This window comes from Myotis brandtii, unplaced genomic scaffold, assembly GCF_000412655.1.
Source record: "Myotis brandtii unplaced genomic scaffold, ASM41265v1 scaffold456, whole genome shotgun sequence".
In the NCBI taxonomy this organism is placed as follows: domain Eukaryota; kingdom Metazoa; phylum Chordata; class Mammalia; order Chiroptera; family Vespertilionidae; genus Myotis; species Myotis brandtii.
The window spans coordinates 1,846,997-1,863,094 of record NW_005367431.1 but is presented as its reverse complement, the minus strand read 5'-3'; the positions used below and the strand labels follow the sequence as shown (position 1 = coordinate 1,863,094).

The 16,098-nt window shown below is 40.8% G+C and overlaps 1 protein-coding gene across 2 annotated transcripts in view; it reads left to right on the top strand.

Annotated features, from left to right (window-relative positions):
- The window catches only part of GMEB1 (glucocorticoid modulatory element binding protein 1), a 31,566-nt gene extending 15,721 nt beyond the window's left edge, over window positions 1-15,845 (top strand). Inside the window, exons 5-10 of one of the 2 annotated variants that reach the window (XM_005875097.2) lie at window positions 450-553; window positions 2,544-2,701; window positions 6,213-6,344; window positions 7,565-7,702; window positions 9,840-9,962; window positions 12,720-15,845. In XM_005875097.2, the coding sequence (XP_005875159.1) occupies window positions 450-553; window positions 2,544-2,701; window positions 6,213-6,344; window positions 7,565-7,702; window positions 9,840-9,962; window positions 12,720-13,420 (1,356 nt within the window). In that variant the 3' untranslated portion in view covers window positions 13,421-15,845. The remainder of the gene's footprint in view (window positions 1-449; window positions 554-2,543; window positions 2,702-6,212; window positions 6,345-7,564; window positions 7,703-9,839; window positions 9,963-12,719) is intronic. The other variant, XM_005875098.2, reaches the window with a different exon arrangement.
- The last annotated feature ends 253 nt before the right edge of the window (window positions 15,846-16,098 follow it).

Genomic DNA, 16,098 nt, shown 5'->3' with positions numbered 1-16,098 from the left:
GAGAGAGAGAGAAACAAACATCCATGTGAGAGAGACACATTGACTGGTTGCCTCCTGCAGGTACCCAGATCTGGGGTGGGTAGTGAACCCACAATCTAGGTATGTGCCCTTGACCAGGAATCGAACCCAGGACCGTTTGGTACACAAGTCGAGGCTCTCACCACTGAACAACACCAGCCAGGGCCATAAATTGATTTTAAACACTAATTAGTATATTAATCTCTGATGCTCCCAATGTCATCTGTAGCTTTGTACCAGGATAGGGCACTGTGCTCAGAGAAGGACATCTTCTCTGGTACAATAGGGCAGAAGGCTAAATAATACAAGGTTTATGACTTAAGATGTCATCTGGGTATTTTTTGTACATAACAAGTAGAATCATCTCTTAGTTTTCCTCTGACCTGCCTAAGTTGACATTGGATTATTTTGGACTTTTCTTTTTACTTTAGTTCAATGATCAGTTGATCAGCCCCAAACATTTTGTTCATCTGGCTGGCAAGTCCACCCTAAAAGACTGGAAGAGAGCTATTCGTCTGGGTGGAATCATGCTCAGGTGAGCTCTAATAGTTAACAACTTACCTTTCAACTGACTTTGGGGGCACTTAATCATGGTAGAATAGAGAGAATTCAGTCTTTTCTCTTTAATTTGAAATTTTTATTCTGTCTGATGGATTAGTTTAAGCAATCCATGTATTATTTGACCTTCATCAACTTGTTTAAAAAAAACAAACTCTGAAAGAAGAGTGAATCAAATTCACTCTTCCCTGTATATAGGGCCAGTTTTTTAGGATGTTGGGTAGGATCCTCTAGCCAGAGAAACTCAAGAACAGATGACAGTCCTGCTTGAGATCACCAAGCATAGGCAGGCTAAGCCTGGTGCTGAGGAAGCGTGACAACCACTGAGAAGTTTAGGCTGACCGGCAAATCCTGGGATAATTGGTAAAAGTAGAGGGGTGCTATTAATAAGTACCAGTGATGCACAGTGAATGCAATCCGTGCCATCACTGTACCACAGAAATAAAATTCAGAATGCTTATTACTCCCAACGCCCCCCTTTATGCAGCAAGTTTCCTATTGTAATTTTTTTCCGTCTGAAAATTAACATTAGTTGATTAACATTAGTGCTCATTCTTTGAGTACTTACCTCTTGGTAGAAAATTTAAAAATGTGGTTAAAAATTAAAAGTTCCACACAGAACATGTTTCAAGAGTCTCATGTTTCAACACCTTACCCTTTGTCTTTAATTCTTTTTAAGGAATCTGTCTTAAGAAAAATCCATAGGGCTTGTAGAGATTCAAGCATAAATATGTTCATTACAACATTATTTATTAAGAAAATTAGTCTGTTTTAATATAGGTATATGCAAAGTAAATTATGGCTCATCTAAATATATATGAGTATATACTGTGGGATACAATGTAGTCATTAAAATATTTCTAAAGAGGTTTTTTTTTCTAAAGAGTTTTTACATAAAAATGCTTATGTGTAAGAATGAAGACAAAATATAAAATCAATTAAACTGTAATTTTTTTTTTAAACAGTGTGATTTTAATTGTGTTAAAACACATACACATGACACTCTAACTACTACATATGTAAAATTTAGTAGAAGAAAATATAGCAAAATGTTGATGTGATCTCTGTGTTGTGGGATATTTTTTAAAAAGGGTAGTTGTTTTCTTTATATTTTTCACAAAAAATGTTAATTTTTTTCTTCACATACTATTTTTTTAAATCAGAAACAAAGAAAAAAATCATTACAGATGATTTATATGCAGAAATCAGTAGTTAAATGAAATTGGGGAGAAATACCTTTAACTTTCATTTTTGTAGTTCTTGGCCCATTTTATTTGCCCAGAAAAACAAGCATATGTCAACTTTCCCCAAATGTAAAGGGGAACAAGAATGCCTTAAAAATCTTTAGTGAAAGACAAGTAGCAATATAACATACTTACTGTAATGAAAATACTGCATGGTTTTGCTCAGGGACTATCATAGTGTCTTGTGAATTCAGTTCTAAGGATATTTTATAGTGGGGGTTTAGTATAATCAGCTTTGTTTTGTATTTATAGGAGAGTTGTTATCAATTTTTTTTTTTAAGGAAAGAAATATGCTGAAGTTTTATGTCTCCAAAAGAGACAACAGATCTTGCTGGTCTAGGAATACTAACACATCAGAATCTCATCACAAAATTCTAATTCCGTTGTGGCATTCCTTAATTGTGCTTGGATATGAGGTAGTCTTTTTTCCCCTTTGGGTTTTGTTTCATTGAGATCCTGTGGGGAAACTTAGCTATTGTCAGGAGTGTATATCTAAAGCTTAGTGATAGTGGGATATAAAAGAAAAAGTACTCATGAGTAGACTAGGGAGGGAATAGGAGTACTTGTAAATGTGGGCAGGACCAATGAAAATTTTATAGTCCTAATTAGAATCTTTGCAACCTAATGACTTTTAATACTATTAGGTTTCACTAACCTATAGAGGAGACTCACTAGTTTCCAAAGTGCAGGCTGAAGTGATACTTCTTGTCTCCTTTTGTGCAGGAAAATGATGGACTCCGGACAGATTGATTTTTACCAACATGACAAGGTTTGCTCCAATACCTGCAGAAGTACCAAATTTGATCTTCTGATCAGCAGTGCAAGAGCTCCAGTGCCAGGACAGCAGACAAGTGTGGTGCAGACACCCACTTCGGTCGATGGTAGGGGGTAGGAAACCACCTGAAAACACATTGTGTTTTTCAGTAGCATTTCCCCCTCATTTCTCTTTTGTGTTTCCTTTTTTTTTAATTTTTATTGAATTTATTGGGGTGACATTGGTTAGTGAAATTATATAGATTTTAGATGTTATCTATATACAGTGGGGCCTTGACTTACGAGTGTTCCAATTAACGAGTTTTTCGAGATACGAGCCGTCTCCCGGCCGATTTTTTGCTTTGAGTTGCGAGCTAAAATTCGGGTTACGAGCCAGCTTCAGATACCCCACCTCTAGTTGGCGCAGCCAACGTCACAGTGAACGCCACAACATCAGCCCAGCGTCACGTGTCTTACTTGTTCACTTTTTGATTTCACATACGAGTAATTTGAGTTACGAGCTCTGTCACGGAATGCATTAAACTCATAAGTCAAGGTCCCACTTTATATAAAAGCCTAAGTGACTGGATGACTGGCTGGTAGCTATGATGCGCACTGACCACCAAGGGGCAGACGGTCAACGCAGGAGCTGCCCCCTAGTGGTCAGTGCGCTCCCACAGCGGGAGTGCCGCTTAGCTGACAAACAGGTGCTAGATGCCAGGCTCACGCTGGCTGGCGAGCACAGCTGTAGGGGCGCAAGCCTCTCTTGTGGACACTCTCCCTGCGCGCCCCTCCCTCATCCAGACTGGGACTCTGGAGGCAGGCGTAGCTGGGCCAGGATGAGCAGGAGTGGTGCAGCACCTGGCCCGGGGTTGGGGTACTCCCTGGCCACCTGCCGCTTCGTGCACTACTACATCCCTCGGGGGATGTAGTACTGCTGATTTCAGCTGATCCCCACAGGCCAGACTGAGGGGCCTCTAGTAGTTCTTTAATACATGATCTGTATATTGTATTATGTGTTTACCCCCAATGTTCTTTGGGGTTCTTAATTTCAAATCTCATGAGTGTTGATGTCCTTGAAAGTCATGGTAATCTTGGATGGGATTCCATGCTTTAGAAACAGATCTTTGTTTTCTCCCAAATGATTCCTATTGGCCAGACCTCCTTCTTTGTTTCTTTTTTGCAATGCATGGTAAACATTAGAAAGATGGTTCAATAGTTCTAATACTTTTTCAGTAATCTCACTTGGGTACCATTTGGCATATCTTTGAATTTAGACTGTTTTTAAAATTCTGTGCTCTATTAGTGGTTAAAGCAGGAAGGTGGATTAGAATGGTGAATGGTTTTCAGTTGTTGAACTGAGATGTATCAAAGACAATTTATCCTTGGCTGGGATGGACTCTGGAGACTCTGCTAAAAGGATCAAAGAGCTCTGCCTGGAAGGGTTCTGGATAACCAAGCTGAGGCTTCCTCACAATTGAGACAGGATGGGGGACACACTTCCATAATATTGAGTTTGGGACTAGGCCTCCCTGCCCATCTCCAGGACAGATGTAGCCATGTGAGGTTATTATTAAGGATTCAGTTAGTCCAGCTGGAGATTAGCACAGTCAAGATTAGTAGATAGAATATGTGTCAACTACTTCCAGAAGACTTATAAATATATCTGACAGAGTCACAAGAACTAAAGGATATAAGGGAAGTACTATGCTTTAAAAATGCCTCGTTAGGTTTCTTTTGATCAGACCTAATATTCTGTATTGACTGGGTGAGTAGAAGCCAAATCTCTTGGAACCTAAGTTCTTTTCAGGAAAGTATAAAATATCTAGCAGTTTGAATTTTTGTTCATGTGACTCTTTCACTTGAAAAGTGAAAAATGCTGTGAAATTATATACTTCCTTTTTATTTGGCCAAAGCTCCTTTACTTAATTTATTGTCCATATTGATATTACTTCTTTGCTTATTATTATTATTTTTTAACTAGAGTCCCAGTGCACGAATTCGTGCATCAGTGGGGTCCCTCGGCCTGGCCTGCGGGATCAGGCTGAAACCAGCTCTTCGACATCCCCTGAGGGGGTCCTGGATTGTGAGAGGGCGCAGGCCAGGAGAGGGACCCCACCAGTGCACGACTGGGGCGGGAGGTTGGCCAGCCAGGGAGGGACTTCGGAGGGCTCCAGGGCGTGTCTGGCCCTTCTGGCTCAGGCCTGATAGGCTGGACCCCCACAGCAAGCTAACCTACTGGTCAGAGCATCTGCTCAGTGCACATCATAGCAACTGGTCGACTGGTTGACTGTCTGCCCCCTGGTGGTCAGTGCATGTCATAGCAAGCCGTTGAGCGGCCTTAGCATATCATTAGCATATTACACTTTGATTGGTTGAATGGATGACCAGACACTTAGCATATTAGGCATCCTATATAATAAAAGCCTAGGTGGCATCGTGCAACACCCTTGCACGAAATCGTCACAAGATGGTTGCCACAAGATGGCTGTCCTCACATCGACACAAGATGACTGTCACAAGATGGCCAGCAGGGGAGGGCAGTTGAGGGTGATCTGGCTGGCAGGGGAGGGCAGTTGGGGGCGATCTGGCCAGCAGGGGAGGGCAGTGGGGGTGACCAGGCCTGCAGGGGAGGGCAGTTGGGGACGAGATCAGGCCAGTAGGGGAGGGCAGTTGGGGGTGATCTGGCTGGCAGGGGAGCAGTTAGGGGGCGATCAGGCTGGCAGGCAGGTGAGCGGTTAGGAGCCAGCAGTCCCGTATTATGAGAGGGATGTCTGACTGCTGGTTTAGGGTGGGATCGGGCCTAAACCAGCAGTCAGACATCCCCCAAGGGGTCCCAGATTGGAGAGGGTACAGGCTGGACTGAGGGACAACCCCCCCCTCTGTGCACAAATTTTGTGCACCAGGCCTCTAGTTTATTATATAGGATTCTCACTGGAGCATTTGTTTTTATTGATTTTAGAGAGAGAAACATCAGTGTGATAGAGAAACATTGAATGGTTGGTTGCTTCCCATAGGTGCTGACCAGGAATTGAAAACAAAACTTAGGTATGTGCCCCGGATCTGCAACTTTTGGTATATGGAATGACACTCCAACTGACTGAGCCACACAGCCAGGGCTCTTTGCTTGATTATTGATATCTTCTAGCATGTAGAGTCCATACTTGTCTTTTTTAAAATATATTTTTATTTCGGAGAGGAAGAGAGAGATAGAAATATCAAAGATGAGAGGGGATCATTGATTCGCTGCCTCCTGCATGTCCCCTACTGGGGATTGAGTCCGAAACCTGGGTATGTCCCCTTGACCGTAATCAAACCTGGGACCCTTCAGTCCGCCAACACTCTATCCACTGAGCCAAACTGGTTAGGGTTGTTACCTTTCACTTTCTATTCAGAGTAAGAACAAAACATTTTCTTTGCACGGCAGATTTTCTTGAGAAAATCCAATATTTTTCTTGGTTTTCCTAGGGTTATAGGTTTGTTTGTTTTTTTCTTTTTTCTAGGATTCTAGTTTTTAATATAGGGATCTGAAGGCAAAAAGCTAAATGTTAAAATAACAGGGCTTTGAGTATGAGATGGAAGATAGTTATGACTTTTTCATACAATTTACTGAGCTTATCGCTAATGGACTGTTTTTAGGTAACATCACACAGATTGCCATCTCAGAAGAGAGCATGGAAGAAGCAGGGTTAGAATGGAACTCGGCCCTCACTGCTGCTGTCACCATGGCCACAGAAGAGGGAGTGAAGAAAGACTCAGAGGAAATTTCAGGTAATTTCCTATGGGCTCAGATATTTTACAGTTTTGTGACCTTATCACCATTATAATTATGGACACAGAAGGCCTTTTAATTACTTTTGCCGGTTTGTCTCATGCATATTAATATTAATTATAGCTGCAAACCTCTTACTTTAATCAATGCAACATCCCGCAGACACATTTTACACATGAAGAAATTGAGATTCAGAAAGGTTCAGCAACTTGCCTAATATCAGTAACACAACCAATAAGTATCAGAGCTGAGTTCAGCTGAGTTTGACTGTAGTCCATGATTTTCATCCTGTCAAACTACTTCCAACTTTGGTATACTTCTTAGATAAACCAAGCTGCAAGATGTTAGAAGAAAAAATTAGGTAGCAGATGGTTTAGAAGATGGTGATTAATAATGATTCACTTAGAGGGGATCAGGAGAGGCTTCACATCCTCCTCCATTTATTTATTCATTTAACAAATATTTATTGCTGCTTACTTTTATTTATTTATAAATATTGATTTCAGAGAGGAAGGGAGAGGGAGATAGAGATAGAAACATCGATGATGAGAGAGAATCATTGATGGGCTGCCTCCTGCATGCCCCCTACTGGGGACCGAACCTGCAACCCGTGCATGTGCTCTTGACTGGAATTGAACTTGGGACCCTCCAGTCCGCAGGCTGATGCTCTATCCACTGAGCCAAACCAGCTAGGGCTTGCTGCTTATTTTTAGTTAGTACTGTTGCTAGATGCTAGACAGGTGAATGAAAAGACATAGCCTTTGACTTCAGGGAGTTTATAATACCACCTATTCAACTGTTTTACTTTGTATTTTGAAGTATATGATTAGAGCGAATATACCTTTATTTTAGTATACCTTTAATATCTTTATTATTTAACTTTAAAATTTTAAATTAAATTATTTAAATAAATAACATTTAATATCTTATATTTATTAGAGGAACATACCTATTCCTTGTAGCCAGAGCAATGACAAATTGAGGGCATGACAAAATGAGGCAATTATCCCAAGTCCCTAGTTTGCTAAAGAGGCCAAATAATTAGTTACCAACTTAGGGAGGCAGCTAATACTCCAAAAGATTTTTCCCTTTTCCCAGAAGTGTCCCAAAAAGGAATCCTTTTGAATTGAAATAATTTTGAATTTAACACATTGTAGAAATGTACCTAAGTATATGTAGCATCCCTTGTTTACCATCTTTCTTATTCCTCTTGTACCAGAGGACACTTTGATGTTCTGGAAAGGAATAGCTGATGTAGGGCTGATGGAAGAGGTTGTATGCAACATACAGAAGGAAATAGAGGAGCTACTCAGGGGGGTTCAGCAGCGGCTCATTCAGGCGCCCTTCCAGGTCACCGGTAAGTGTGTTAATTCTAACAATATCTAGTTATCCTGTTGGCCTCATGAAAAACACTGATGAATAGGTATCCCAATTTTACACACTAGGTAACTAAGGCTCATAGAAGTTACTTCTCTAAAGATCATAACTGGGTTTGTGTGTGTGTGTTTGTTAATCCTCACCTGAGGATATTTTTTCCATTGATTTTTTTTGAGAGAGTGGAAATCCTCCTCCATTTATTTATTCATTTAACAAATATTTATTGCTGCTTACTTTTATTTATTTATAAATATTGATTTCAGAGAGGAAGGGAGAGGGAGATAGAGATAGAAACATCGATGATGAGAGAGAATTATTGATGGGCTGCCTCCTGCATGCCCCCTACTGGGGACCGAACCTGCAACCCGTGCATGTGCTCTTGACTGGAATTGAACTTGGGACCCTCCAGTCCGCAGGCTGATGCTCTATCCACTGAGCCAAACCAGCTAGGGCTTGCTGCTTATTTTTAGTTAGTACTGTTGCTAGATGCTAGACAGGTGAATGAAAAGACATAGCCTTTGACTTCAGGGAGTTTATAATACCACCTATTCAACTGTTTTACTTTGTATTTTGAAGTATATGATTAGAGCGAATATACCTTTATTTTAGTATACCTTTAATATCTTTATTATTTAACTTTAAAATTTTAAATATTTAATTTTAAATTAAATTATTTAAATAAATAACATTTAATATCTTATATTTATTAGAGGAACATACCTATTCCTTGTAGCCAGAGCAATGACAAATTGAGGGCATGACAAAATGAGGCAATTATCCCAAGTCCCTAGTTTGCTAAAGAGGCCAAATAATTAGTTACCAACTTAGGGAGGCAGCTAATACTCCAAAAGATTTTTCCCTTTTCCCAGAAGTGTCCCAAAAAGGAATCCTTTTGAATTGAAATAATTTTGAATTTAACACATTGTAGAAATGTACCTAAGTATATGTAGCATCCCTTGTTTACCATCTTTCTTATTCCTCTTGTACCAGAGGACACTTTGATGTTCTGGAAAGGAATAGCTGATGTAGGGCTGATGGAAGAGGTTGTATGCAACATACAGAAGGAAATAGAGGAGCTACTCAGGGGGGTTCAGCAGCGGCTCATTCAGGCGCCCTTCCAGGTCACCGGTAAGTGTGTTAATTCTAACAATATCTAGTTATCCTGTTGGCCTCATGAAAAACACTGATGAATAGGTATCCTTTATTTACACACTAGGTAACTAAGGCTCATAGAAGTTACTTCTCTAAAGATCATAACTGGGTTTGTGTGTGTGTGTTTGTTAATCCTCACCTGAGGATATTTTTTCCATTGATTTTTTTTGAGAGAGTGGAACTGGGGGAGTGAGGGAGGGAGAGAGAGAGAGAAACACTGATGTGGAGAAATACATCGATTGATTGCCTCCCATATGCAGCCCAACCAGGGCCAGGTATCGAACCTACAACCCAGGCATGTGTCCTCGACTAGGAATCAAACCCATAACCCTTTGGTGCATGGGCTAATGCTCTAACCACTGAGAACACTGGCCAGGGTCATAACTTTTTTAAAAAAAAAAATCCTCACTCGAGGATTTTTTCCATTGATTTTTAGAGAGAATAGAAGGGAGGGAGGAGGCGGGGGGAGAGAGAGAGAAACATCAACGTGAGAGAGATACATTGATTGGTTGCCTTCTGCATGAGCCCCTCCTGTGGCTGGGGTACCTGCAACTGAAATAAGTGACCTTAACCTGGAATAGAACCCAAGACCCTTTGGTGCATGGGCTGACACTCTAACAACCCAGCCAGGGCTTTAGCTGGGTTTTGAACTCAGGTCTAGCCATGCTTTTTCCACAGGTAATTACCTGATAATTGCCATTATCAGTGTGCCAAAAAGTAGTTCTCTCAATTCTCTCTTATTTATATTAATATAGATATTAATTATAGATATGTCAATAGTATATTAATATAGATATAACAATTAAATCTAAATTAATTATACATGTGATACATCTTTGTTAAAATTGTTTATTAGACTAGTCCCGTCATTTTCGGATTGTTCCATATTTGTAAACAGCACAAGAGGGAGTTGGTGGAAAACCTTTCTGTTTTAGGTCGACAGACATGTCTTTTCTTCTAAATAGATGCTGCTGTTCTCAACAATGTGGCACACACATTTGGCCTAATGGACACGGTTAAGAAGGTTTTGGACAACAGAAGGAACCAAATAGAGCAAGGAGAAGAGCAGTTTCTCTATACTCTGACAGGTATGTATAATTTCTCTCTCTTCTTAGGTGATAAACTACTATCCTTTGAGTCTTGCCATTTCTTTCTTTTTAAAAAAATGTATTTTTTATTGATTTCAGAGAGGAAGGGAGAAGAAAGAGAGATAGAAACATCAATGATGAGACAGTATCATTGATCGGCTGCCTCCTGCACACCCCACATTGGGGATTGAGCCTGCTATCTGAGCACGTGCCCTGACCGGGAATCAAACTGTCATAGGTTGATGCTCAACCACTGAGCCATGCCTGCCAGACAACTCTTGCCATTTCTTTGTTGAAATTTGTTGGGACTGGCGTGGTTCTTTCTTTGCTTCTTTTTAAAAATATGTATTTTCTTTGCTTCTTCTTTTTCTTTTTAATATTTTTATTGATTTTGGAGAGAAGAAGGGAGAAGGAGAGAGAGATAGAAACATCAATGATGAAAATCATTGATCAACTCTTCCTGTACACCCCCTACTGGGGATTGAGCCTGAAACCTGGGCATGCGCCCTAATCAGGAATTGAATTGTGACTTTCTGGTTCAAAGGTCAATGCTCAACCACTGAGCCACATTGGCCAGGCCTTTCTTTGCTTCTTTTTCCTACCCCAGCCCCAACTCCCTCTTTCTTTTTATTTCTTTTAACTCACATAGTGTCATGTTTGACTTTTGCTTTATACATAGACCCAGGTGGGGTGAAGTAGTGGGAAGCAGAGAAGGCACAAAGGAAAAGAGAAAGAAGCCAGCATCACAGTACTCCTTCTATATCTTTTGGAGAATTAGGATGTCTGCGAGAATGCTCCATCAATCCAGTAATATTGGTGGCAGAAGAACTGGCTTTTGTCTTTTTTACATTATTATTACTGAATCTTTTGACAGATACACATTTAGCCTATTTTCCATTATTTGTGGTAATAAATGATGAGCACATAGATATTTTAACTCTTTTTATTAAGTACTTACCTTGTGCTGGTCTTCAAACTAGGTTTTAGAAATATAATGTTGAATATTGAGGGCCTTCAAGGAACTCGAGGGAAAGCAGACATAAAAATAAGTGCAAAAAGTAATCTGTTTTATGACAGTGGCTTATAGCAGGTATGATGGAAGAACAAAGGGAGTTATCACTTATACCTGGAAGGAATCAAGAGAGGCTTTTGAAGGAGGTAAAGCAGGTGAAGGATATAAAATAAGTCAAGGAGGATCATCAGCCTTTGAATGATGTAGAACAAATTATAGTCAATTATAAAGCCCAAAGACTCTTGCAAGGTCATTTGATAAGAGAAGAACAATTTAGGTTGCTCTAAAGTTATTTTTATACCCAGTTTATGTAGATAGATAGATAGAGATAGAGATATATATTTTTAAAATATATGTTTATGGATTTCAGAGAGGACAGAAGAGGGAAAGATAGAAACATCAATGATGAGAGAGAATCATTGATTGGCTGCCTCCTGCACACCCCTACTGGGGAAGGAGCCCACAACCTGGACATGTGCTCCGACCAGGAATTGAACTGGGACCTCCTGGTTCATAGGTCGATGCTCAACCACTGAACCACACCGGCCAGGCCTATAACTTCTATTTTTGAGGTTTTTTTTCAACTACTTCCCAGGATTAAGCTTGAGGTTATAGTATTGATATTTTTTTTATGGATTTCTGTGAATTGTCAAATTTCCAAGAAGATTATGCCAATTTATGCCAGCAGTTTGAACTCACCAACATTGGACATTGTTATTATAGTAATCCCTGATTTAGCTTTTTAAAAATTACAGATTTTATTTTTATCTTGTTTAGGTTCACATTTCTTTGATTACTACTGAAAATGGAAAAAATGCAGTATATCGTAACTTTAAAAAGCCATTATTTTAAAATCTGTGAACATGTTCTTGATCCCTACCTACTCCTTTTATTCCAAGCAAGTAATTAACTAGCTCTTGGTGTTCCATAGGAAACAAAGTGCTCTAAAGGTGTAACTGATTATTTATTGCTTGTTTATCAGGTACTAAGTAATAGAGACGTTCTGGTATAGAACCAGATTCACTAGTGGTCACCAAGGTTGAATTGGACACCTGGAGAGAGGTAGTGATAGGTATATTGTGATGGAAAAGCCACCGAGTTGGCCATCAGAGACTTTTGTCCCAGGCTCTGTGACCTTAAGTCAGTCACTTTGGAACTTTAAGACCTCCTCAGTTCTGTATTTCTTAGAAACTTCCTCTGTAACTTTCTCCAGACTTCTCTGGGGGCTAATAGTAGACTAAGGCCGTTTGGGTCACCAGGTGATCCTGCCTTGAAGCAGTTTGGGAATCACTGTGTTCTAGAGTGGCCATTGTAGATCCCTTGCAGTTCCAAAGGGATTGTAAAGATATTTCTTATCTTCATCTGTAGTTTGAGGCAGGGCATATCTTAGCTGCTAGACCAACTAGAGGTTGCTTTGGTTTGCATTTTGGTGACAGGCGACAAAATGCCACAGGAGCTTCTAGAGTTGAGCTACAGTAGGATCACAGCTTGAAAAGATCCTGGATTATCACCCTGCCTATAATCATACAAGGAAATGTTGTTACTGAAGGGATTAACAAATCATCCAGTTTAGTTTCTTCTTAAAAACAATGAAGCAAAAAATAATAATAATTTAAAAATAATAAAAACAATGAAGTAACTTTCTTGAGGCTACAGAGTGGCAAGACCCCAGATCCCCTCACTCCCATTTTACTGTTCCCAAGATTATATTTCCATCCACACAAAGTCTATCTTTTTTTCCATAGACTTGGAACGCCAGTTGGAAGAGCAGAAGAAACAAGCTCAAGATCAGAGGCTGAAATCCCAGACAGTTCAAAATGTGGTATTGATGCCTGTGAGCACTCCTAAGCCTCCAAAAAGGCCTCGACTCCAGCGGCCAGCCTCCACCACCGTCCTGAGCTCATCTCCTCCTGTCCAGCAGCCTCAGTTCACAGTCATCTCACCCATCACAATCACCCCAGTGGGTCAGTCATTTTCCATGGGCAATCTTCCAGTGGCCACCCTCAGCCAGGGCTCCAGTCCTGTGACTGTCCACACACTGCCTTCTGGCCCTCAGCTCTTCCGCTATGCCACAGTGGTCTCCTCTGCCAAGAGCAGCTCACCAGACACAGTGACCATCCACCCTTCATCTAGCTTGGCGCTGCTAAGCTCTACTGCCATGCAGGATGGGAATACCCTGGGCAACATGACCACTATGGTGAGCCCTGTGGAGTTGGTGGCCATGGAGTCTGGCCTGACCTCAGCAATCCAGGCTGTTGAAAGCACCTCAGAGGATGGGCAGACCATCATTGAGATTGACCCAGCCCCAGACCCAGAGGCTGAGGATACTGAGGGCAAAGCAGTCATTTTGGAGACAGAGCTTAGGACTGAGGAGAAAGTTGTGGCTGAGATGGAAGAACATCAGCATCAAGTCCACAATGTGGAGATTGTGGTCTTAGAGGATTAACTGGGGATATTGGGGCCAGGAAATATGTTTTGGTTTGAAATTTTAAATATTTGTTTACTTTTATCATTGTCCCACTCATTTCCATGTAGGATCCTTTTTTTTTAAAGAAAAACAAATCTCATTGATGTAACTGAATATGTTGGGTCCCTCCCACCCCCTCATTGAAAAAATGGACAAAACAAGCTGTCCTTCCAGAAGTTGAGAGTAGGTCACTCAATGTCCTCATCCTCTTACACCAAGAAAGTTACTTCTTTTAGGGGAGGCATCAAGATAACCAGAAACCTATTCCAAAAGCCCTTTCCAGGCTAATCTATCTGTGTACACAGACCTGATACTGGAAGGCAACCCACTCACACATGGATGCAGAAGGAAATTTATTTTGTATCCTGGAATGGGCCCTTCGAGGCCAGTGCAAAACTCTGAAAGGAAGTGGAACTCTGCTTGGAGGGGGAACTCTGTTGCTTGGAGCAGCAGTTTAAAAAGGGAAGTGCTTTGCCAGGATGGGGCAAAGAAATTACCTTATTTCCAGAAGTGCAACTGATGCCTCTTGGTATCTCTGAGGGTTACCACTATAGGTGCCATTTTGAGGAGAGGCCAGTGGTAAGTGGAAGGTACATTGGCATGGAGCAAGTAGCATCAGGAGAAATAGAAATCCAGGGATGTCACAGCTGTGCTTTGGGACTCAAGCTCACCTTGCCCCCAACTTTGTCAAAGCACTTACCTTTCTAAACTAGGATCAGTCCATTAATCTGTGAACTGTGTGATATGGTGTAAATTGCTCTGGTTCTTGAACTGTGGCTGTTGTGGGGTGAGGCTCCAAGCCCATCATTTTATTGCATGACTCCAGGAGCAGAGGAATTCTTCATCCAGACCAGCTGCCCTTTTTGGTGGGGCCCTCTTTTGGCTTTGGAACCAAAAGCAACCACTCATTTGGTGCTTCCTCTTGTTCTACCCTCTATCCCTTAACTGTTAATGGCATCTGTCTCCTGGATCCCATGCTCTTCAGCTTTTTAGCTGATTTGGAGAACAGTGACAGGTGCCTGCCTTCATCCCCCTTTAGAGTCATTTATACCACAGATCTTTCTGTGAGACTGAGCTCATAAAAAAAGCCTTAGGCTTGGCAGGAAGACTCAACACCCCTAGCCTATCCTGAGGCACCGAATGGATGTCTCCTACTGAGCAAGCTGGACTCCCTGGGAAAGAAGCATTGTCTGCAACATTATATTATAGGAAATGTACCAGAAATGTCAATAATAATGTCTTTGGGGGGTGTGTGTCTTGTTTTCTTTCTCTTTTTATGTTTTTTGTATATTTAGAGCTGGGCCATTTTCTGTGCTTTGATTACTTCTCTTTGGCCATCTTCAGTGTTTGGGGTAAGAGTGGACCCTGGTTTTTATTTCTTTTGGTTGCATTGTTTACTGCATTAGGAAAAATATAGGGAAACTGCAGACAGTATAAAGGAAAAATAGGTCAAGAAAGCACACACCTAAGGAGTGGGAGGGTTTTTGTTTTTAATTAAAACTTAGACCTATAGTTACTTTTTTTTTTTTTAAGAAGGCACCCACTTGAAGCCATGCTTCTTCCAGCAGATGTTGGAAACCCTGTTGTCAAGCAAGTGGAAACAGTTCTGCTACCCCTCAGAAGGATGTATATAGCTGGAGAAGCCCTTTAACTTAGGAGGGTCAGTCATAAAAGCCTTAAGGGTGAGATTTCTGAACCCCATACAGTTGTAGTTTTCAACTTTAAAATTGTCTGGGGTTGTATTTTTCTTTTCAAAATATTTAATAGATGTAGCAGTCAGCTTAGAACAAACCTTTGGCCCTTTATATATCTTTAGTGAGGAAAGTGGCTTTTTTTCTTGCTTCTTTAGGTTTCCTGTTAGTACATAAACAAAACCAGTATTTCTGTCTAAGAGTAAAACTGCTACTTGAACCTAGAAAGGCATATCATCCCTATTGTGGTTTTTAGGGACATTTTTCTCTTTCCCAGAGACAGGAGTCCCATTTCAGGACAGAGGAGCAGCCCTGGAGAACACCTATACACTAGTTCCGGTTCCTTTCTTCCCTCCATCTGAGCTGTTGGTAGTGTTTTAAAGTAGTGTGAACATTATGCTTCCAAAGTCAAGAGATTTCCTGCTAACAGAGCCTGTTTACTTTTACTTTCTGTATATTCCAGCTAGTGGAAATACATGAGCTTTGTTGTTTTCTGGTCTTCCAATAGCCTGTCATTATTGCTAGATGCTATAGCACCCATTGTTGAGTGGGAGTTCCCTCACAGCCCTGGTGTAGATGATCTCATATGGGGTGAGACATATGCAAGCCATTGGTCTGTGCACAGGCATTTTCAATGAATCATTCCTCAGGTTGACTTTGCAGTAGCCATCTATCTTTCTGTTCATTCATTCAATAAACATTTATAAGTATGATTTATGTGCCAGGCTTTGTGCTAGGCACTGGCAGTACAGAGGTGGAAACACAGTCAGTCTGTACACTCAAGGAATTCATACTCCAGAGATTGTCTGGAATTATACTTCAATATAATTGTTTCCTTTGTAATCCTATGTATTTTATTTCATGCATTGAAAAGCATTATTACGAGAATTGATCCATAGGTTTCAGCAGACCACCAAAGGTAGAAAGAGGTTAAGTTCTCTAGTCAGATACTGAAACATCATCTTT